At 35.4% G+C, this 26,382-nt stretch overlaps 1 protein-coding gene across 1 annotated transcript in view; it reads right to left on the bottom strand.

Moving 5' to 3' along the window:
* Window positions 1–1,937: 1,937 nt before the first annotated feature.
* LOC110459825 (neuroglobin-like) overlaps window positions 1,938–26,382 on the bottom strand; it is a 93,347-nt gene continuing 68,902 nt past the window's right edge. Inside the window, exons 2-3 of the mRNA XM_021512277.1 lie at window positions 13,310–13,547; window positions 1,938–4,677 (exon numbers count right to left, since the gene is read on the bottom strand). Coding sequence (XP_021367952.1) covers window positions 4,516–4,677; window positions 13,310–13,547 — 400 coding nt within the window. The 3' untranslated portion in view covers window positions 1,938–4,515. The remainder of the gene's footprint in view (window positions 4,678–13,309; window positions 13,548–26,382) is intronic.

Here is a 26,382-nt window from a genome sequence, read left to right as displayed (position 1 = left end):
CGTTTTTCGTCATCCATCCTTTGGAACCTTTGCCATTGACTTTACAGAATTCCGTATTGTATGTTCAATGTGAACGGACCAACCTTATCGTAATTCTAATTATCAGTTGCATACAATGTATCTGCCTTGGCCTCTACATGTTGAGGTTACAACTAACACTTCTAACATATCGTCTGCCAAAACGTTCACATATATATTATTAACATGCTGCGTTTTAAGATTTCGGTAAAATACGTAAACACGAACTTTCCAAGCTAGAAATCACATTGACACGATTATAAATTACGGACATCAAAACTGTTCTGGGAACACCCACCGACCATATGGTCAACCCGAAGTACGATACTTACGTAACCTACCGGTAGTGAAACACTTGTCGTATGCAATTGCTATGGAATTATAAGCAGGAATACCTGATGAACTGTAAGACTCTTACTAAACATTTATATTCATATCCCAGAAATATTTCAGAGTTTATATCCTCTGCCTATTACCCGCAAATGTCATCATGCGTAACAGGTAATATAACTGACCTGTCTGTGAGATGTTCTACTTTATTGACACTAACTGTATAAAGGTGACGTACCGTATTTGAAATGTAGTCTTTGTATATAAAATAAGAATTAATGGTCGATACAGTTGAAATAGTTTTAATACAAACTTTCTGCCTTTGCTTAGAAATGGCATTGATTTGCTTTTGCCGGACATTGGCTAGAGCACAAACCTCACGACAGTATTTTGTTTGTCATGGTTCCATGTTCCATTTCAAAAAGATGTTATTGTACGCCATTGGATGTTGATACAAACTTTATTTCAATTCATGATTTGATACAATATACAAAACTGATTAGGAAACAGGTTATTAAACATACCTAACTATGTTTCCTTATTATATGTTGAGGTATAATAACCACGAATGAAACAATTAACATCACGTTAAACCAAACATGACAACGACATATCTTTTTTTTTGTGTACAAAGTACAAATATTGTTAAAGTAGACATTTTCGAGAGTGGAAATGTTCGAGTTGTGGCCCTTTAAACTTATATATATTCAAACTATTTTACAACAATCATGAAACAATTTGTTTCAACTAACATCTATTACTCTTGTTAGTCCGGATGCTAGAGCGTGGAGGTCGTAATGTGGGAGGAAACCGGAGCACTCGAAGAATTACGCAGGTGGTCGGGCAGGTAACCCCGTTCATTCTTGATCGGGAAATCGAACCCCGGGTACTTTGGTGAAAGGCGAGTGGGTTATCCACTGCACCACCCTATCACCCACCTTTAAACCTATCGTGGTGTGTAAATGTTCACGTCGCAATAGTTCTAAAATCATTATATCCTATTAATCTACATTCTACATATTTACATTCGCATGTGGATATTTTTGCGCTTGTTTGATTCAACACAAAAAAACCCGAACACTTCAACACCGCGAAAATGTCCATCTTTACAAGATTCTTATTTTTGTTAGAAAATACATATTTGTATCAAATTGGTCCAAATAACATGCATTGTTAGCTTCGAGGGTGAAATATTTAAGCTCGACTCGAAATGAATCTGTTTGCAATGAAGTAATCGAGAGATTAAGTTCTTCCTTGAATTGTCAAAAGTAAAGGGAAAGTAGTATAGTACATGTACAACTTTCAATCAAGTCATAGAAGTTGGTTTGTAGTTAACAAAAATGTTGTCCTATTTTATATTTGATAAAACATGCAATGTTGTGATTTTGTACATTATGTAAGAGCATATCTAAAACCAAATTGAAGTAAGCCTGGCAATTCTTTTTGTACACATTAATGCCGTCTTTTCGTATTGCAGAGTTATCTGTTCTTGTGAGCAGGTATTGATTGTTACGTCATTTGTTTGTGAGAGCAACGTCATCAATTTTTGAGAAAACGACGTAATTTTCTCACACAAACCAATGCCGTAACAATCAATACCTGCTCACAAGAGAAGATGACTCTGCAATACGCAAAGACGGAATAGATAACCAATAAAAAAACTAATGAATTATGACTCCTTGATTATAATGCGACACAATAGTTTGCAACTAGATATACATATCCAGAGAAAACGTTGTTTTTAACATTAATACACAATACAGTGTATGCTCCATTTATGAATATGTGATGTATACTCCATTCAGTTAATTATGGAGTATTGATCTCACCGTCAAATATCACCAATACGTCATACCGTTTTCAAAATATGTGACGCATATCATATTTGTAACATTGAGAAATACCAACCAATGAAAAAGCACGTTACAAGACGAGTTTTGTTCTCGATGACATGTGGAGCATTGAAAAGCTACAAAAAGATATGATCTTATCTATAAGATATGTCTACTGACAAAGTTTTTTCTGAAGAATAAAATATGATGATATGAACTATTGTTTCTACTTTAATGAGTTCAGTGGACACTTGTATAGCTCACGACGTTATTTAACCATATATACTCTACAAAAACTAACATTTACACGCGAATGAATTTGTTCTCCGGCGTCTGAACATAGCATTGGGAATATCATCCCAGACAAAACATTACAAACTCACCAGGTGCAGTTCGACGTTATAACACACAAACAGTCAAACATGTCCACTACTTACAATTAAGGAGATAACGAACAAGCTGATAAAACCGGGAATTTTTCGTCACAAATTTTCTTTAGGATTTTTCGCCGTCTCTAATGAGTGTGAATAGATCCTGACAACGAAAATTAAAAGACAACATACTGTACATAGTCATTGCATGTCAAGGGCCAAATTAACACTGGGCAAATAGGAATTTTACCGGTAAAGGGCGGCAGCTTGACTGGGCGTAAGTTTTCTAGTTTAAGGTGCTTAAAATGCTTGAAGGTTCCGTACTCTAGTGACGGTCAATATTATTATTCATATTGCACATTAAGTTTTCATTGTTCATTATCTTGATTCCATTAACAATGGTTTGTTAAACTCATATCCAAAAAATAATATTAACCTATATTTTAAAATACAGTTTCTTTTTATATCATAACAAATTGGTCAATATCGATATAAGTTCCTCATCCGTTGCTGTTGATTTTAATAGATCACCTCATATCATTCCATACATTGTTTTCCTGAAAATGTTATCTTGATTATCATCAGAGTGCTATACATTGAACAAATAAGAAATACAATTTTGTTTAAACAAAAAACTATTCTAGATAGGCAATTAGATTTGTTTAAACATATATATGTATTAAAACGAAAAACAGGTGAAAGGAACAATAAATGTAGCGTGTAAATGACGCTCAGTCAGCTGATAGGTGTCATCAGCGATGAATATAACATCACTTCAGCTGTATACTTACTCGCTGCTACAGACAGTTCATGTAATTCATACATACTGTTCTGATTAATAATATATTGATTAATCATTCACGGTCGAAATTCACACAGGACATTGTCCTCCAAATTCCCCTTCATAAAAGACCAAATAACACTTACATACAATAGCTTTTAGTAATATGTATGTATATAAGTGTGTTACAGCAAAGCCGATACTTTAGTGAATAACAAATTCTCTAAACCATTTCCGAGACCACAACACTTACGTCTTGACCATAACCAGTATTAAGATTGTCCTACGGATCGGTTCCGATCTCCAGAGAATAAAGCAATGATTGCCAGAACAAAATACCTGATAGACCTTTATATCTACATATAATAGAGTAAATCCATTGACAATATATCTTAATAAATAGAAATATTATGTACGGAATGAAACACGGGGAAGACAGGCAATGCCCTATAACAGACTGTAGTACACATGCAACACCAGGAAGAAAAAAACGGTCACAAGTACTGTACATGTATATTATACACGTTGTCTTCAGAGTATATTGCATTCCAAAATGCCACCTTTCGTGTGTATTAGATATCTTCACAAAATATAATAATTACAGAAATAAACAATGTGATGATAGCAAAATGGCGATCAACTAATGATTAGGAAGTACATATTATCCTATTTGCCATTATTGGTCCTGGTGCTGTTATGATGTTGTAAGCTTAGACATAATTCACATGGTAGATGATTTGATAAATTACATTGGTAAACTAGCATGTTTTTAAAACCTTATCACATAGTTTGTTTCCTATTTTGTCGTTTGTACACTACTCCGACTTATACTCTTGACGATGGTATCCGATACTTGAATTAATCTGTACACAATAACCCTGGCGATGGAATTCAACTGTCATTGTAGTGACGTGAGCAATTGTGTTGAAAACCATAAACACGTATTAACAAACATGGCCACACAATCAGGAAACTGAATTTCATTATCGCTACACATCAATCGTCTACGACATCACATACAGTAAAGGACATTGTCTTTGTTGCGTCAAAACCATGACCAAACTGACGTCACGATTTACCGAACAGTTGTTCAAACCATACATGAATTCATTAACGAAACCTGTGACGATTTACGAGTTTATCAGTTCGATGGTGGTTACACGGGAGGACATTCGGAATATCCTCATCTGTGGTCGTACTCCATGTCGAGGTCGGGATTTTCCATACCCCGTTTCATGTGTGCCACGATGTAGAAGTAGACCTTCTTCCAGGCTTCGTTCACCTCCTTATTGTACTTAGACTGCAGCACCTGTTTTAGACCGTAGTTCAGGGATGGCCAGAGTCTCTGCAAAAGTCAAAAGGGTAAACATTTATTACTTGAAATCATATTTACTATTAATATGATAGACAACGGTCCAGAGTAAGACCATAATCTTTGAAGCACATTTTAGTATGCATATTCGATATTGCTTCAATTGAGGGATTATCTGTTTATTTTATATACAATGAATTTTATATAATCAGTCTTCATTCGGTTACAGTGCAGGGATGTTCATAGTATCTGTAACAGAAACATGTTACATATGGTGTTTTTTTTATTTTGAAATTTATTTTGTTTCAAAATAGAAAATGAAGATTTTTATATTCTTGACAACCTTATAGTCTGAACACATAAGGTATATACATATGCACTAATACTATTACAAGAGCAGTACAAAATATCAAAACCACACATTTTTTATATAGGGTTTTAAGGGAGTTCTGTAAAACAGGGGGTATATGACACAAACATGCATGTTTGCATTTTTGTTCACCTTATATATCATTACCCCATATAGAGTGAATTTACAGAATCAAATCAAGACCATTTTCCCAAATGCATTAACCTCTTCCAATGTGATAAACTCTACTCAAGTAGTATGCTTTGCAATACATATGTATAACACTTATGATAAAACCGAATGTCATTTTCATCAAAAGATTCGTAAGCAGACATTTCCTTGTTTCATTTTGTAGTTGTACAATATTATGGCTACATCATTGAATATCAGACGGGAAGTACCGACGGACACCAGTTTATTGTCAGCACTCAGATTTTCTTGGCTACGTGCCCGGCAGGGGATGGACTAGGGGAAAAGCACGTGCTTTACAGTGATCCGGCTAAAAGCGTTTTATAGCTCTTAGTTATTTGCCTATGCTGGCATATTGTTTCTTATCTAAATCCAAGATATAATTTGCATATTGTACTTTGTGAATTATTCATGATTAGATAGGGTGAATGGCACTCTTGTTTCAACTTCCCGTGTAACTCAACTGAGAGAACCACTTTTCCGGTGTGTCGTCTCCGTATCTCTTTAGATCGAATCTGGTTTTGTCGTCTGTATGTTTTAGACATCGCTAAGGTAGATTGCGATCTAGATCGGCCGGCTAGACTAATTATGTATATTGTTACCATAGGGACTTCTTCCAAACATCTTATTCTCGTTATAATGTTTAAAAACTGTGAAGAATTGCATACAGGAAAAACGATAAGAAGTTTTATGTTTGACACTGTTACGGCGAGACCATGTTTAAATTAGCCTCTGCTTTCTAGAACGCAAACCTTATTTTATGTAGAACATATAAAGGGAAAACGTTAAGGTAAAACATTGTTTATATCCAGGATACAATACTTTAGAAAACGAATTTAATTTGTACTTTGTTAGTCCTCTTAAAAGTTGCAATGGTTCATACACAAGGAAATCTGGTAATATTTTACACGGTTCAAGGATCCTTGCAACGTTTCTGAATTTCGTTTATTATTCTCTATACTTTGATTAAAATTCCTACAAGATTCCATCCTGAATATAAATGTATCCTTTAAATATTGTCGAAGATCAGAAACGGGAAAGATAACTATGACATCGTTTTAAATACACTAGTTATGATTAATTTTTGTTTATGAAGAGTCGGCAATTTTGTGAAAAACTGGTAAAAGGACAAAAACTACTGCAGAATGAAAGGGAATCTTCCGGTGTTGAATTTCACACTGATATTATATGTGATTCGAGGTTGAATGTATAGCTACAAATGCAAAAAGTTAGTGTCAAAGATACACAAATCAACAAATCAATTGTTGCTGTTTTAAAAAATAAGAAATACCTCTTTAATCAGAAGTTGTTGGGTAACTAAACAATGAAATCATTGCAGGAGTGTTCTTTTAAGAAGTTTACACGTTTGTGAAGAAGTGTAAAGATCCGCTATAAAACATATATCTAGAGTTATATTGAAGAATTCGTCACATGAATATCTCAAAAGAAATACAAACGTCTATCTTCCGTGTTTTTCCAAACTTAATACAGCAGTTATATCCTATTTTTTCTATTCTATTTCAAACGGTGTTGGAAGTTATGAATATGTGATACTTTGTTTTATATAAAGCAAGTCAGCGAGACGAAATATGCTTGACATAATTGCCTCTTGTTATTCAAGTATAGTACCATTTTCTACCAAAACATTTAAACTGTTCGTGTCAGGTAAATGTTGCATTGTGTTCACAATAATTTTTATATGCATTGGTTTCGTTTTTGTTTCTAAATTCAATCGAGTACAACAAATTTTGTTAAATCCATCTTAACACAATTAATGCCACTGTTCCCTTTTGTTTCAAAACAAAAGATGTTATCGCCTACACATGTGAAACCACTACAGCTTCCCCACCTGATCCAAGAAAGCACATGCTTACCATTTGATCAGAGACACAAGTTTTGGAAATTGTTTTAAAATTCAATGTTTTAGATATGCATGACACTGTTTGCATAAAACAGACAAGACATTCCTTAGATATCAAAACAAAGACAGAGTAAATTTAAAGGGATATCTTGTAGATCTGAAATAGCATCGCGTTACTTAAATAACACAGGCAACATCCAAAAGTGAGTATTCATCAACATATCACTCTTTTAAAGTCAATACATGCTGAATCACATCTATAACGTTGCTAAACCGTACTGCATTTCCAAAGAGGTACAGGGGAGAGTGTGTGTTATGTCATTAGCTTTTAAAGGATTCCACTTAACGAGATTCACGTATTCTTTAAAGATACGTTCGATCTCACTTAAGTAGCTCTTTGGTTGTTCGATGGGTTTCCTGTTCGTGACCTGTAAGGGATATAGGAATCTGTACATGACACTGATGAACATAGCACAGGAGTTTGTGTTAACTTCCATTGCGTTATGTCTTATCAAATGTAGAGGTTTCCCAAACACAAAATGTTTTTTGTTTCAATTTTGTGTTAAGAAATATTCAGTTAATAGAAGTTCAAACATAAAAAGGAAGATGTAGCAATTTTGTATGAAACCTCTGTCGACGAACTGTACTCTTATTCGTTTTACAATACGAATCCAGATAATTGTCTAGCCGATGTCATATCAATTTCTACCACTACAGTATTTTAACGACACTTTATTGGCTAGAGCCCAGAGTAAGGGCTTCTACAGTTCCCCATGATGGACATTAATGAGACAAAAGCGAAGTATCATTTGTATCTTTTTGTGATTTTCCAGTAAAATCTAATTGTATATCTTGTTTCTATTACAATAACGCGTTACCCTGAAAAGGCTTCATTTTGAACGATCGTACGTCCTTTAATTGATTTGTTTGGTTTGATTTTTTTCTTTTAACATCCTATTAACAGTAATGGTCGTTTAAGGACGTGCCTCCATGTATGTTGTGGATGCGTGCATGGGTGTATGTGCAGTAGGCAGGGTATGTTGGTGTAATTGCCTCTTTTTCATAGCGCGGATCTAATGCCGACTTAAGTGCAATCTTACTGAAATACCTTGCCGCCGAAAGCACCCAGCACAGCATTCCGGCCGGTCACATTATACTGACAATTGGTGAACCAGTTGTCGCCATTTCCCTTATTGCTGAACGTTATAATTTTTAATGATTTTGGCATGTCCCGGCCTGGAGACAGAACCCATCGCCTTCCTCGCATGGGCGAACGTTCAACATCAAAGCCAAATGTGATTTATTGACAAATAAGGCGCCAGGAAATGATAGGTAGTTAGAAGTAATCAGAAATACAACGATCCTAACTTTATAGTTGCAGGGGATTAATTTTGGTTCCCTTTGTGTCCCCAAGTAGAGGGCACACAAGCAGATCCCCAACTCTGCAGGGTTTCATACATTAGTTGCCTCTTACGGTCCATGTAGTGGATACATGTAACAGCAGCAGGTGCATTATTTTCTAGATCCCCAACCTGCAGGTACAAGGAAAGCCGGAAATCAGCAGCCCGGTCACCTTGCGTTATTTCTAAACAAGAAAAAAGGTCTCTATTGAGGACAGAGTTCTTTCAACTTTACAGTATGATCAGTTTGTTTTGCTGAAAGTGAGTTCAATCAGTATTGCTGTATGAATTCCTTTTGCTGTTTTTCAGAAGGTGCTATTCAACCTGTGGGGTGTGACGGATATTACAAATAGAATCCAATCTAAATGTTAAGTGCTGCTCCTGTTGATTTATTTGTGAAGGCGACTTTGATTCAAGACACGAATAAAATACTGAATAATCAATTGAACAAAATTAAAACTTGATGGATACGTTAGCGAACATCATTAGATCAAATCACTTTGTCGGAAGTGTTGATGTAAATTGTTAACCTTGAAACAGCAATCTTTCCGTCAAATGTTTTAGTAAACGTTTGGAACTAGTATTAATGAATTGATAATTAATTATAAAACCGCAGTCTGATATAATCATAATGACAGTGTCGATTTATAACAGTTGCAGCAGCTGCTTACAGTAAGACCCCATACACAATTTAAACGCAATCGATCGTTCCTCTCTTCGCAATAATTATATGATATATATTTACATATATTAGATTTACGATCGTGTATATTGATAGGGCGTGGGTGCAGCAGACGAAAGTGTTCGTTTCGTCAATGTTAGAACTGTCTGACGATCGTGGATGGATAGTCGCCATGCCGAGGGTCATCAGTCTGCTTCAGCAACACTAATCATCAATACTGGCTGTATCACCTACCTCAATCAAGTGAGCAAAACAAGTGAAAAACATCCGTATAAGAAATTATATGTCTAGCATCCTCACAATTATTTGAATCAAATAGAGCGTAAGCAATTTTCCGTCAATAAACATTGCGATTTCATACAGTACGACCAAAACCGTCATCGAACACCAACATTGCGATATAGTGTTGTGAGAATATACACGAGTAAACTTTGAGATTCTGTTAAAGAAGCATATTGAGCACGTCTGCTGATCTATCGAAGACTATGTGAAATGTTGAGGGGGGCAAAATTGAAATATGTAATTTATTGAGATAGCTTTACAAAAATACTATGTCTCAAGACTTTCCGTCATCTGGAACATGTAAAAGATTAAAAGTATCATCATAAACGCACGATGACATAATGGGGATGTCAAAAATAAAACAATGAATCCACGACAAAAAGGCAAGCAGATTTTCTTCGGAGAGACGAAACCTTGCTACAGTAGAGCCAAATCCAGGAAATCAGATCCGCAGTCCTGTTCAGGGGAAAACATTAACGAAATTAAGAGACATTACGCATCTCCTAATGTGTTTCATTGATAGTTAAAACAGATTGTATTTCCACTTTTGTACTTCCTTACGTTACTGATGAGTCCTAGATGGACAAAACAGCTGTATGGTGCAGTATAATTAGTTTTTATACGGTAAGCATACTGTATCTATTGGCAAATTTTATATACGCAATCACATGTGTGTTGTTACCATCATCCTTCACACTAAGTGTTGATTCGAAACAATCTTCTGGAGTCTCAGCCGACTGACTTACGACAGCCAACACATTCAAAGCAGAAAAATAAGCATTTTTTTCATGATTACTTTACTGAGTTTGATAAGAAGGACATTAAGATTATGTATCAGAAAAAAACCTGTCTATAGTTTTTTGACATTTCGAGGTATGATTGAAAGAAGTCATGGTGTGTATGATAACGTAATGTGTCAAACTGGATGTTATGCACTTTAAATTTATCCAAATACGGATTAAGGAAATCAGGATATACAAACGCAATGCTTCAAGATATATGTAGTAGACACATGCATGCGCTTGTAATTTAGATAGGTATCTGTGAAGAGAGAAAGACTGTACACGTTTAAAGTGTTTTTATGTGTTATGCATATAGATAGAAAATAAAAATATAAAAAGACGCCAGATTACAATAACATTCGCAGCAGTGACAGCTAAACAGTGGATTTCTTTTATAATGTTGTAATCAAATTGTTCAAAATGTATTTCGATTCTATGAATTAACCGCTAAGACGTCAGAGAATGTTTAGTTATCAAATAAAGTATTAGTACTGTATGCTAGAAAAGTTGTCCTGTTCTTAATGTAAGAAGATTATATACAACAATACCGTAAGGCAGATCGTGTTGTATATTCCGTATACTACTACTCTATCAAAACACATGATGAAAATCAACCAAACAACAACGACCCTGAATTGAGAAAACAAGTGGAGTGCTAGATAAGCTAGAATATAGCAAAATAATATCCTATTTCATGAGATGAAATACAAACAAGAAATCAATTAAGATATTCAAGCGGAAAACAACTACAAATTTTGACCTAAATTTATCATAAGTAACCGTCCCGTTACTATTTATGAGGGACATCACATGAAACAATACACAAAACCTTACTTAATGATAAATTTTAGTAGGACACAAAAGGATTATGGGAAAAATAGTATGTAAAAGGTATGACAACGGTGAGTGCTTCCTAAGATACGATACGTTTTTGCACAGTATACATACCTGTCAATCATTTTGATAAGAGACAAATATTTAAAAATATCAATTCAAGTACGCTTTCAAAATCAAAATATAACAAATACATAATGTATTATTTATTTACCCAATCATTCTAAATGTAATATTTGATCTTCATAGCAAAAGGTCTCAACGAAGAGTGCTAGGGTCGCCATGTATTGTTCTTTAATATAGATTGAAATGCCAACTGTCAGATACAGGCTCTGCCAAAAACTATATATGTTACACGTGTGTCAATATAACTTCAATATAACTGGGGAGTTGATGCTGAAATGACATTTTGAAAAGATGGCGAAAAAAGAAACTGAAACCCAAACAGAAATATACTAGGCTATCAATTATGTAATGCTCTGAATGTGCAGCTTAGAACACACATCGCTTGTTACGGAAACCACAATGAATAATATCAAAGAAGAAATAGGAGATTCCAACTAACATATAAGCAATAAAGGTGCATGACTGCTGATGAAAGCCCAATACGGGATACACAAAATACGATTGAGGATCCCGTTGTACCCATGTTGGTGCATGAAGCGTTTGTAACAGGTACAAGGCATCTAACATAGAACAACTTTCCAGAGAGATGAAAAGAAACCGGTCGGATATTCAGGAATAATGAGAGCTGTTATACAAATGAACTAGCTCAGGACGCCACAGAACCAATGGTGCATCAATGAAACAAGTTCATAGTGAAGCCCACGTTCGTAAGAAAGGATCTGTTGGAATATAGGATGACCAGGGTATTTTTCATCTCCAAACCCTGCAATCAAACCATAGTGCATTGCTTTGCACTGATGAAAGGCCATGAAGATAAGATAATATAATATGACTATAAGAGTAGCTGTTCCCACTCATGAAAGTTGACATCCCAGTAATAAAAGATGGTTTCCAAACTCAATACTTTTTACCAGGAGACGTCTAAGCGTGGCATCAAGGCGGTTCTTATCTCGCGATGGTAGCTTTAACCGGTTAGCCATTTTGAAGTACACATATACCTGCAATCGTATATGATGTTAGCTGAGCAGTAATGAACATTAGCTATTCGTTTGATTTGAATGATGTTTTATCAATAAAGAAAATATTGAGAAGCAGGTAAAAGCCAGCATCCGCTTCATCAAGTACGGGTTTTATAAAGAACAGCAAGATGTGTCTTATAGAAACGATCGCAATAATTACAACTTAAATGTCGCATAAAGGGCAAGGCCGTCCCTGAATATACACACAGAACTAGATGTAAAGCAATCATTTTATTTGGAACATTAGGCACAGCAGTTCTATGCTCGTTATCATTCAGTGAGTAGCAATAGGGGAACATCTTCGTATTAGAACATCCGCCGGCAATTTCTCCATTTAGAAACACCTATCATAATAAAACGGAACCCCTAAAACGTTAAACGCAATGGTCAATCAACAAAAAGGCCGTTCAACAACCAGGAAACCGTGAGAATGTGGTAGGTACATGTGGCATGGTCACTGAGGCAAACATACTGACGTTCGGCCTGAAGAGATATTGACGGGTCTTTAACAAATATTGTAGGGATTGATGAGGTTCAGCATTTAGTTTGTTTGTCCTATCGTAATGGTGACGGATCCTTCACCTTTGATGTTAGACATGTAGCGTGTCTGTCCTATAGAAATAAGGACGCAATTTTAACATCTGAGGTTTGACATGTAGCTTGTCTGTCCTATAGAAATAAGGACGCAATTTTAACATCTGAGGTTCGACATGCAGATTGTCTGTCCTATAGAAATAAAGTCGTGCCTTAGTCATCTTAGGTTCGACATGTAGTGTTTGTCCTATAGAAATAAACACGTGCCTTAATCATCTTAGGTTCGACATGAAGTGTCTGTCCTTTAGAAATAAAGACACATCTTTAACATCTGAGGCTCGACATGTTGTTTGTGTCCTATAGAAATAAAGACACATCTTTAACATTTTGCATTGGACATGTCTAGTGGTGTTTATCTGTTTTATTGACATGTTGAAATAGTTTAGCATCTGACGTTTGACATATCGTCTGCTTATCTTGATCTGACGTAATATTCACATCTTTTGTTCCGCAATGGTCTGTCCTACAGAGATAGAAGCGTACTTTTCACATCTGAGGTTTGAATTATCTTTAAGTGTTTATCTGTCCTACAGAGAACACGACGTACCTTTAACATCTGTGGTTTAACATGTCGTTTTACATGTGTCTGTCCTATAGAGATGAGGACACTGTTAAGAAACTCGGACTCATCCAGGCTTTCAACGGCTGCGCCAAGTCCCTCCATTACAGACACCGCGTGCTTCGTGAGCATGTCCCGGTCAATGTCCCACTCAAGCTTGTTCTGCTCGTTCATCTGGACGATCTTCGGAAAGAGGTGTTTTAGGTCCGGCTCCGTCTCAAACAGCCTGCAACACACAAAATAAAGATACTTAGTATAAAATCACAACATACAAGATTCTATGAACTCAGTACAACACACAATGTTGTAGAATCTCAACACAACGCACAATATTCTGGAAACTCAACACATCGGAGAAGATTCTATAAACTCAACGCAACGTACAAAATTCTAGAAATCCAACACAACGCAGAAGGGTCTAGTAGTTTTCACATCGTACACGGTTCTTGTATCTCTATATTACAATTAATTAGCTTAAATAAATTTGCTATTGGAATTCTTCTATCGCTGGGAAGGAAGCACAATTTAGTATCTAAACCTTAGAAAGGTTGTAAGCCATATCAATAATCTATAATGTAATACGTGTATCTGCAAATATATCAATGCATTTTTATCGGCAAATATAGATTGTTCTTCATTTGGTCTTGTTATGCATTTTTATTTCAAATAGTCTTTTTCAGTTGATGTTATGTGAATTTGCTTTTACAAATATACAAATATATGAAAGAAATTATTTAACTGTGCGCGACAGAGAGGGAGTTGGAATTCTTAGTGTGCGACCGGGAGGAATTAACTTCCTGGTTGTCGATCGAGTGTGTGTTAGTTGTATGTGACACGGGAATCGGATTCAGTGTTAGATATGAACAGGATCGTGAAAGTGTAAGTGCGTGTGGTATGTCGCCGCATACTATACGGCCTCTGCTCTAGAGTATAAACCACTTCGTAAATAGTCATTATAAATATTTCGTAAATTCTCCGGCCCTGTGACAGTTGTCGTCATTCAATTATCTCTGAATCCGGATCCAAATAACGACGTTAATTGACAAGAACCAATTTCTCCCAAACAAATTCTTCGTAAGAGACAATGAGGGCGTCCACTATTCATAATAACCTCGGATTTAATTTGAACAAAAAACTAATCAGAAAGGCACCAAAACGAAGCCTATTGGCAGGATTAATCTGATCTGGAGCTCAGGTAACTGTCACCTAAGGGCTGCTGCGATTGCGTACATACACTGGCAAGCGATGTGTTACTTATTTGGTTAGAGGTGTCATTCCAGTGACAGGATCGACCCTGAGGACAAACGATCAGTCCCGACATCAGGTCTAGACACATTTATTACATTGCTTGATATATATATTGCACGGCTGCGGAAGTATTGTTTTGTTCTATTATTGCGTCCATCTTTGAACTATTTGTCTTGCGTTGGTTACACATTTTCAATACAACTTGTGATCGAAAATGCTCAAGGAAAATGTATTTCTAAAAGCAACTCTAGTCTTTGAATGTAAAACGACAGTCTATCTAAATAAAACTAAAGTCTATCATAACAAATTTCGTGTTACATTTTCAGGCATTTTGGATAAACCTTTCTTACAACCTTATATATCGCGTGCTCATTTTCCCTGGCAGAGTAAATCAACAAATGTTATAATATCTGCACTTTGAATATGACTATTTGTAAGAAGTAAACATTGATGCTATCAAACTTAAGATAGGAACGAATAAAACCAATATAGTATTAACATCATGAAATGGAGCTATTTTCTATTATTTGTAAAACGAAATAAACTTTCGGAACGAATTTAGATTAAAAATTGCCTGGAATGTCTCGGCTTGGTCAGTTAGGGTTGTGAAAATCGGTTTGCTAACTAAGTTCGTTTACAATCGGCTCAATATACGACGTAAGACATTCAGATTTTGAGCGGCTTGACACACATTCGTTTGTTGATCAAACTTACCCCAACTACCAAATAGAGTGAGATAGGCCGTACATTGAGTGATAGAGTAGGATATAATCCTTATGTGATGACTGTTTAGAGGGATTGGTTTTTAAGCCCTCAACAATTTGATACAGATAGTTTGACATCTCCCTGTTTACCACGGGTGATCACGTGGTGCTGTCAGGCGGTAAGTGAGATGATTGGAGCATTGTTTTCTTTACGCGGGACATGTACCAGATATGATTAAGCATCTCACTGAAATACAATTAACCTTGTTTTGTATTGATACCTAAGGGATAATGACATCATGTTCGAGATACGTTTGGTTACGTGAGCGTCTTATGCCCCTAAACAGTAATACATTATTGTCATAATCGAATCTCAAAGCAATGTCTACGAGTTGACCGAAGTGAAAGTGAAGGGTGATGTAATTAATGCCTAAGATACGAGCGAAACAACTTCAGTTATGCTGCACTATAGCGGGACAGATAAAACACAGAACTCGTAATAAGCATGCGTTAGCGGTGATGTTCAAAGACTTGCTACATGGCGAATTTGACTGCATTAACGCTAGCTTGACCTAACATACACTATTTTCACATCCAAATATAAAGATAACGAGCCACGTTTGAAGCTGTTCAATGCAATACAGGCTTAACCGAAGAGCAAGTATTATTCTATGTCGACTTCGAAACTCTTGCAGTAATTTAAATTATGATTTACACCATGACCAACTTACTAATAGTCCTGCTTGTACCTGCTCTGCTGAACATGAAACAGTATCTCATTACTTTTTGGAATGTCCTATTTTTAATAATCAAAGAACAACTTTGTTCACTTCTCTTAATAGTTATGGAAACCACAACCACATTGATAAAAACATTCTTCTCCAGGGCTGTCCTGATTGTGATGGGCTTACAAATAGAAGAATACTTGATGATGTGCATATTTTTATTGGAAAATCCCGTCGTTTTAATTTTTATATGACTTAAAGCCATGATGGTATACAAAAATATACTATATATTCTATATTTCATCCAGGAGATTCTAGTTGAGCATGACTACTGTCTATTGCGTGTACTTATCATGACATTGTAAATAATTACACTTTATATGTATTAAATGAATTTATTATTTTTAATTGTAACAGTTGTTGGTAGCAGTGACCTGTGCAATATATGCACATGGACTTTTGGTCTAAGCCTGCCAATATCTGTCTATGATAGTGTATATATATGCTGAAATAAATGTATTTGTACATGTACTTGTATGTGTGTGTAAGTGTGTGTGTGAGATGTTTCCTTCATGAGTTACTTCCCCTTAGCCTTGTGTTATTATGAATTATTTTGTGTTATTTTTTTCATTTGCAACATGTCTAAAATATTATGTCTCCTTGTTTATTCAACTTTGGCCATTTGACGGAGAGAATTTATATAGGCTTTGCCTGTTATTCAATCCAATTGATTATGACATCTTGTCAATAAAATTTGATGAAATGAAATACAGGCTTAGATTGTGACATGTTCATGGAGTATGTCAGGTTGTTATAATCGGTTTACAAGTACATAAAAGGCTGCCGGTGAGTTATAAAAGAGATCATAGGCTCACAACTTAAGAGTCCGGAATCAACAAGAAGTGTCGGTTTGAGGCAGCTTCACGGTGTCCCTTATTGAGTTATAGATGTGAATGTATCTTCTACATCGTTTGGTTCACGAGATGCACACTAATGTTCTGTAATGCTAAAAAAAACATCGGAATAAGGCAATATTGGCGGCACAGCTACATAAAGTTCGTGTTAATTTTTAAAAGTTACATGAAGCAATGATTTATATCATTCTGATTTTTATGAGTGTAATTCTAAATGATTTGAGATGTAAGACGACATTTGATTGGGCAATCAAAATAATAGTCAAAGGACTAGGGGCGTTAAGGCTCATTTTCGGCCTCATTTATAGCTAGTAGTTATATTTGTAATCTGGAATAAATGAAGTACACAAATATGAAATTTAAAATTCATTCGACAACTGGTTAAGGAGATATTGCATTACAAAGTGAGACATGAAGCCGCATGTTCATAATAAAATGCGAGAATATCGTCCGCTGGCGCTATTTGATTGAAAATTGGCCATTTTGAAGGAAATTAAATAAGCACTCTTCAATTTTTGAAAGACTCCGCATGCAACAAACAAATAAATATTTCACTCGCTTAAACATTGTTATACCAGTGTTCATTCGTAGAAAGGATTTTTTGTTTGTCACATACGAAGGCTTTTTTTACGCATGCTAACTGCCCAAAACATCATATTTTTGGCAATTTCTGCATAGCAACTCAGTTTCGTTGCTATGGTAGGGCATCTACGCATGCGCATTGTCAAAAATTCTACACCAAAAAAGATAGAACCAATTAACCAATATGAAGTTTATAACAGATATTGGTAAATAAATTCAAGTTGAATGTTTTCTTTTTATGAGGCCAAAAAAGAATATGAAGCCCTGATGGTGATTGTTATTGACGTCGATGACCCCGACTGACCCGGCCCTGCCACGTCATGGAATTGTTTGTTCATGATGTCAATAGCGTGATCCCGAAAGGTCAACGTAATTTCGCCTGACTTTGAATATTCCTGACGTCACCAACCCACGGCAGAATGACCAGAAATTTTAAGAAAAAACACTAAAAAATATATTTAATGATTATACTATCGCAAATATCCGTTTAAAACACAATTTGCAACAGTATAATCACGATATATACCGATGCAAATTTAAAATACAGTAGGATTATCCCCTAAATGTTAAATTGTACATGTTGTAGCGTCTTTCACCGTCCCAAAAAATACCCGTAGATTCGATTTATTCCGTTTTGCTAAATATATGTGAATTAGAATGCCTTACGATGTGATGCAACACGGCTCCTTTCAGACAAATTTCATAAGGTGCAGTAGTACATGTTGAAGAGAACGTTCGAACGAAAATGTTTTGTATACCATCGCAAATATTTAAAAAGAAATCTGCATTTCAATTCTTATATCAACATTTAGAACAACAATTTGACATCACTGCATGATTAGTCCCCTATCACTCTCACAAAATGTTGAAAATACATTTACAGCTTCAAATTTTAACATTTAGGTGTAAAAGTTCTTGCTTTCATTTGGGTTTCTTAGGTACTGTTTCTGTTTACCTCTCCCCAACCCACCTTTAGGAGCTGTACAACATACATGTCAATAAATGAGCGCTCTGGTTTCGTGTAGCAGCGATGAAGGCATAGTTTGAAAATTAAGTTTCTAAAATAGGAAGATAAGGAATGTGTTTTAGCTATGCTGAAGGTGTCGTATTCGTTCGCTACTTCGGAAACTCTTAACATTTAGAAATGTCTGTAGCCTTCTTGATAAAATCTAATATAATTTACTTCGCTATCACTGTTCTGCTTAAAGGATAAAGAAGAAAATGATACTTGTAATCCGTTTTTGTTATTAATGTGATATAATTACGTATTCCTCTCATCACACAATTAGCTGTTACAAGAATCGTCAAACGAAACACCTTGACTACAAATGGCCAAGACTGTCAACGATTTGGGTGTATTTAACACGACCATTGGTCCCGTGGGGCGCACTCATCAGCTAGACAGTGTTTTGTATTCATGACCAAAACTTGCCTTCAATAGGAACATGTCCACCAGAGATAGTTAAGAAATCTCTGCCTGAGGAGATTGAATAACCTCGGAGCAGAAACCATGATACTGAGCTATACTTTGTATAGGACTGATTTTGTGTAATGGGCACTACTACAAATTAAATTATAACTGCATTTTGCGTAAAAGCAGCCCTGTGTTTTGTATAATGACCAAACCTTTTTGTTTCTGTTAATGACGTACGAAACGAACTGATGAAAACTGAACGTAAGACACACACAAAAGATATAAAATTTTGTAAAAGTTACAGTATTACAATGCATCCTACAGCTGTTTGGTCTTTCTGGGACTCATTGGTGACGCTAGGGACCAAAAGGTGGAAATCCTGATTTGTATAAATAACTTGAAAAAGGAAGGGATGTGCCTATAACCCCAGAATTTTATGAATTTGAAAAACAACAACAGTTTAAATGGTTAATTTCATATTTGAGTATATCACACAGTATCCCTAGACCAATATTGATATATATAGTGAATGGCAAACTTTAAAATCACAGTACTGTTCTTTCTCATAAATAGGAATATATACAATACAAAGCCAATCTAATCAACACGTAGAATTACTATATTTAATATTACATTTAATAATTTCACTTGTTTATACTGTCTCCACTTATAAGTATGCAATACAAATACCTAAACGTGTAATACTGAAACTTAATCTCTACCTAGCATTAGACAGTGATATTAACAAGAACAGAACTGTTTTTTCTCAAGGGAGTAATCTCCCTTTATAGACGCTAAATCATACATTTGTAGTTAGTCTAGATGTGCACCGATTGCTATTTGGCAATACATCCCCATCGTGACGACATAAATAACGACTACATCTGTACCTAAAATCACTTGGTTCATATTCCTGGGACAGCGGTAGAGACTTAAGGTTAATCTAGCAATTAGCTGGTACATGCATCTGGGGTGGTAATAGAAACCACACATCTACCTAGTATCAGTGGAAATATACCTACACTGTAGGACAGGCTCATTGGTGACGTGAATGTGCTTGTTTACGAGAGATGCACTCATAGAAGAAGTAAACGTGGGTCCATGTGCCTGGGACAGCGCCAGTATATGTTGCATATGAATGGGACAGAAATAGAGACCACCCCTGCCTTGCATCATTTGGTTATTATACTGAGACAAGGTTACTTGATACATGTAATGATAACTTTAATATGACAGAGTATGTATACAATATTTATCAAAGTCAATATGCTGTGTTTTAAGGCAAATGTTAAATGCAGCGACCACAGCGTTCTAATATCAATATGTACAGTGTTGCATGTGGCTATCATAATATATAATATTGACAATTCGTTAAAGATTGATCTGATCAACTTCAATCGCCTCAAATATTGATACAGATGGATGATGACAAAATGAATTGATATTGTACGCAAGGTAAGGTAATGGGTTAATGAGATCGTTTAGCCGTTGGGAGAAGACATTTAAAGAGATGTTTGGAGAGGAGTTCCGGGGAGTTGCGAATAGCTTATCCGGTATGTCATTATTATTATATAAAGGAGGTTCATAGAAACAAGTCACCATAACATACACATATTTACAATTCGATGTTGCCAGGTAATTACTTTTTCTATTGATAGACGTCATGAAATAACGACGGGGCACACAAATAACGTATGCCTCGCTAAGTATTCTGCAGGGCGTTGAATATTTTTTCATTAGTTGATATAGTCCGGTGTTGTCCTTTAGCTTCCATAATGATCAAATGTTCAGTGGAGCCAAACAACAACTACAGTGTAAGACTTACTTTATCATAAAGTATCTTATACAATGACGAAAATATATTTTAAAAAAAGTCGTATCTGAGTGCCTGTAAAAAAAACTTAAGAATGAAAATACGAGCACAGTTTGTGGATAATGTTTATCAGTACAGAGAGGCAAACTTGGTGTTCACATGGACACCAAAGACACACTAGGAGTATATTTACCAGTGGGAAACAGAAACATACAAAAACTTGGAGTTCACAGAACAAATCAGAAACGCATGCTTAACACATTTGCAATAAATATAATTAAAAGAATACCTTCCAAGTAAAAAGGATGGGTATATTGTAAAGAGTTGGTTGTTATATTCTAACGATGAAAATCAATAAATGTAGATGTGATCCATTCAATATATTACATTTCCGCTAAATTGAATAGAGAAGAAACATTGGAATACTTTGCGTGCTGTTTAAGACCGATTATGTCTTAAAACCACCATTAACAAGCAGATCTTAAAAAAAATTCTGTAGCGTTAATTAAAATATTATCTTTGACGACGAGTGAAGCTTTAGCGACGGAAATATCTTCAAGGCACGGATAAGCAATCAAACTGCAATTACGACAGACTTATCTTTAGTTACAAACCAGAAATATATGTTTTACTCTTCAGTAAAAACAATGTGAATTTATTGAGGTGGTGACGGGGCACAAAACTCTATTCAACGGCTACATAAAAAATGTTTAAAAGGCGACGGAGCACAAAATTGCAAACTAAATACTCTGTAATGTAATCTGATATTGACAAGTGTGCAATTCTTTCAGTACGATGAGTACAACATGAACATTTTATGTCTAGATTGTGTTTGTAACGTTACAAGAAAAAAACTGCTTCCCTACGGTAGTATACAATATGTATCAAAATTCTAATACATGTATCAAGCATTTTATCATTATGAATATGATTGGTGTAATTGATGAAAATATGATAATTAGAGGTTCCCAGCGAGTGAAGTTGGTTATCATATTTATTCTCAATTGTGTTAAGACACAAGGTTTACCGAGTGTCTTTTACTACTTAAATGTTACCTAATGAGAATTAGATAAACTTAATTTTTGAAAATAATGCCATAAAGCATGACAACATAACTGAAACATTGACCAATGAAAAAAAGCGTCCATGGTGTTGCTTACTAGTCGGTAAAATACATAAAAGGTTTACCAACTCTTAGCGTGTGTATCCAGCGAAGTGTAGAAACCTATAGCTGTTGTGGGAGTATAGATAGTTTGTTCACCCAGCCATTAAATTAAAAGTTCTATAAAACATTTCTCTATCATAAAACAAACATGAGTATAAGTAAGCGTTGAAATACCGTCGAGATTCATTGTTCTTGTTTAAAATCGTATCAACCGTATCTGTAGGTAACACATTACTTGACAAGTAACATTTGTTCTAGTAGGTGACTTTATTAAGTGCCATGTCATGCTGTATCACATCGTTTGCTGCATAACGACCTTACAATGCATGTAAGAGTATGCTAGTATATAATTTTAAAATATTTACTTGTCACACATGATTGCAAAGTTTGAAATTTCATAAAAAAATGCAGAATATTAATATTATCATATTGTAATAAAACAATGAGAAAAATATTTTAAAAAGATACTGTCTTCCTTTCATAGATGAAATGTTACTTACTATTTCATAATTTAATTTTGATTTATTATCTACCGATTGTTTTGTGTTTAAAGTATAACACATAGAAACCTATCAGACATTGCGTACGTTTTTTGATTGTGTCTGTACTTTATATCCAAAAAAACGTTTTATTGCAATCTGAAATTATTATTAATACAAAATAAAAGCAAAATACTCAGGCTAAAAAATGCAAATCATATTTTATCTACACGAACCTGTCAACTCACTTTGTTGGGTGCAATATGATTTTGTTTTCGAATATTCAAACTTTTAAATGACTCGGGATTTTTGTTCATTCTCTGAATGTCGATGTATACTGAAGCATGACTATATTAGCATAGATATAGTAATACACTCGTGTGAAGGGTCACCCAGCACCCATCCAACGTCACAACAAATATCACATTGCATGATACATCAAAGGTTATGTTTTCTCACGAAAACATTGTCTATTTCTCTTGTGTAGCGTGCAGATTACCCAAATCTGGTATGCAAATCTAGAGCAAGTAAGGTTGTTACATGAACTTAACTCTGTCACTAAAAGTCTCCTCTACAAAATAAATGACATATTCGTGTGACCAAATCAATTTTGAAAATCAGACGTTTATCTTAAAATATTCTGAACGATAACACGCTTTATAAGGGTCATTATTCTAACTTTCATGTAACGTTATTTTAATCCGTCTTATTGCTTAGTTTTACTGCAATGAGTGCATGTACGCATTCTACATGTAATCAATGGGCTAGCTAACGATGGATCGTATCGGCATAACCTCTCGAACAGTCAGTGAAACATTTACCGAACGTTACTTGGCAGTGACATATAATGTAATATGAATATGTAATACCTCTACATGAAATCTTCTTTTACTATTTACTCAACTAACGAAAAAGTGAAATTCAATTTGAAAGATAATTATGAACATCCTCAATATGAAAACGCCCGGGGCAACATTGCATTAAAATTGATAGGAAAAATAGGCCGAAAGAATCCACAAATGACGGATATTGAAGACCAGCTGATCAAAGGTTTACCGCTCGAAGTGGCAGTAATGAATACGCATTACTCCGAGCTCTGGAATAGTAAATTTAATTTGTCCGACTCAGCACACGACTGTCAGCGAAAACATATCAATGTAGCATGCTCGCTTCTGTATATATTCTAAAGATGTCACTTTTAGCAGAAGCACAGGTCTGTAGGAATAATTCTGCATCATATAAATGGTCTCCGATATGTAAATTAATTCAAAACTCATTCCCTTTGAAATTTGACAGAGTGTAATGAATACCCTTTCTATGACAAACTTTACTGCCTTTACACGTGTCTCAAACTTGTTCTGAGAGGGATGTTACATGTACCTTCTTTACTTTGTTTTTTGTATTTTAGGATGAAGACAAGCATACAAATGTGAAGGTTAAAGTTTCTTTTTATGCTTGCAGTTATATGTTAATGTCACAATGTCAACTGTCACAATGTCAACTGTCACAATCTCAGTCATGTATAAACGTAAATATAATTATAATCTAGAGATATTTTTATTAGTGAAACTCCGAACAATTCAACATTATAAAAAGAACCAAACAACTACCAAAATTATTTTGTTATATTCAAATGAGGCTTCAATCACATACTACGCATCACTACTTTGAAAACTGGTGAACGATTGAGTATAATAACAACCTATAGCTGTCCAGCTACAATTAAGAGTCTTGTATCAAGATAAAAGAGGTTATTTTGAGGCGTTAGAAAGACCTTCTACAACTGTATGACACCTGGGAGGCTACACGTATGGCGGAATACAGGACGCAAAAGACGAAATTCTTGAACATGTCATGTAGAAACAAAAAGTATTTTAATCAAACGCGTCTGGTTTGTGAAGCTGAATCCGATGAGACCAAACATGTCACATTTCATCAGTAATCATAACAAAACTCCTGAAAGCTGATTGAAAAACTGTCAATGGCCAAGGGTTCCATCCTCGTTAATAGGCATCAGCAATTTATAACCTGTAACCAAAACAAACGGCCGGTTTGTAATGCTCCTTGATGGCATTTAAACAGGGAAATGCAAATGAACTAAACAACGGGAGTGTCTTTAACACTTCCAAATTAGAATTGTTGTTGAGCGAAGCAAAATCGAAGGGTGATACTTTAGTCATTTTCACTAGCAATCTGTCACTAGGGTAAATTCACCGGGACCATTTGTAGCGAGATTAGCAGACAAATACGTTCGGATATCCCTGGACGTTGACGAATCTTTTTAAACCACCTCGCCTTTGTTCTTCGGGAGGTTATGGAATTGATCTCTTTAAGGGCATCGATTCATTAGATTGGGAAGGGCCAAAATGGAGCATACTGCATTAAACGCGGCAAGTGCTCCATTCTTAGCGAACAAGGCAGAAGATAATCGCTATAAAGAAACAAAGATTGATGATTTATCAGGAAATAACGAAAATGCCACTATAAATGGATTAGATACGTGTATATCAATAATGTGGTCTAGCGCTCTGATTGCATTCGAACGGCTGCGGGCAACACCGACACACGGTCTTAGATGAGCCAATATCCAGGACGGGGCGCCAGCCCAACTCCATTGCCTCCAAGATTTAAGGGCAGGCAGTACTAACATGAAATCAAACTGTTGACTTAATTAGAAGTTACTATTGTTGTTAAAGTGGTTTCTCCGTGCAAAGGCTTTTTTCTGATCAATTGAAATGTTTTTCTCTCCGTTTTGCATTTTACGAACAACGACGAAGAGACCATTTTAATAGCGAAAGACGTTGTTTTGAAATGGCAAGTAAAAATAGGTTAGGATAAAGTTGATTATTCTGTGAAATAGAAACAAATGTATACATGTAACAACAATTCAGTTTAAGTTGAGGTTTGAAGATTTTGTATTTTTTTTCAGAATCTTAACAGTTCAGTTTCCACAGCATCATCATGGTAATTGATCAATTATTATTTTCATTATGTTAAAATATCTTTGAAGTATTTTATGTCTTTGATAAAAATATTTCATTTTCGTCTAAGCTTCTATTACGTCAGGGCGAGAAATTTATCTACAAAAAAATCGAAATGATATGTATCGACTAATGAAGTAGCGTTACATGACAGCGGCAAGTAAACAGAATGCAGCATGCATTTTGATTAAAAATCAAGCGCGTCCTTTCCCAAAATGCATCGTATAAGGACTACTGAGTACATCAATGCAGGTTCCATGCAAAGAGAAACTGATTTCTAACATGCATTTTAATGCGACAACGCGATAAGTTCAAATCAGACCCGTTACCCAAACTGTTATTAAAGATGGAAACATTTGCTATGTGGGGAAAGATCAATCTGACCAACGGCTTCACATTCATCAAGGAATATATGACACCGATGAACCCACCACTGGTACAAATAAGTCTTAAACAAAATCATCGTAGACATTATGGCTTCAATAAAGTATTTAAAGCAACGTGAAGCTTCAAAGCGTGACAAAGACCAATATGGGTTCAATACAGTCATTGTGGCGATATGGTGCATCTATCGTTCCCACAATGTCTCAGTGGCAAATACATATTTGATATAGTCGCCAAGGCAATCAGGGGATTTGGGCACAGTGTAACCTATTGGGAGTAATCGGCCATTAAGAATCAAACTACTAGCATGGTTCCCATCACAATGATAGGTGGCGCTTGCACAATAGCACACTACGACATTGATGATATTATAAAGTAATCGCTCTATTTTGAGGGTTTCATACCGACTACCCATGTTGCGTTTCCATTAAGTGGCAATGCTATTGTATGGCTTCCATACAGGTTTCAACAACACCGATTGAAACAAAAAAGAATGTTTTCCAGCAGAGATGTCTAGTGTTTCTGGAGATGACCGATGGTTTTCTTTTGTATCCATTTATCGTATTAAGACTATTGACAGTGGGTAGCAATATATTTCCAACGGATATTAAACAGGCCGATATATCAATTTGTATGTCTACTGCCATGTAAG

Source organism: Mizuhopecten yessoensis, unplaced genomic scaffold, assembly GCF_002113885.1.
Source record: "Mizuhopecten yessoensis strain PY_sf001 unplaced genomic scaffold, ASM211388v2 scaffold10227, whole genome shotgun sequence".
In the NCBI taxonomy this organism is placed as follows: domain Eukaryota; kingdom Metazoa; phylum Mollusca; class Bivalvia; order Pectinida; family Pectinidae; genus Mizuhopecten; species Mizuhopecten yessoensis.
This window is presented reverse-complemented; position numbering and strand designations above follow the sequence as displayed.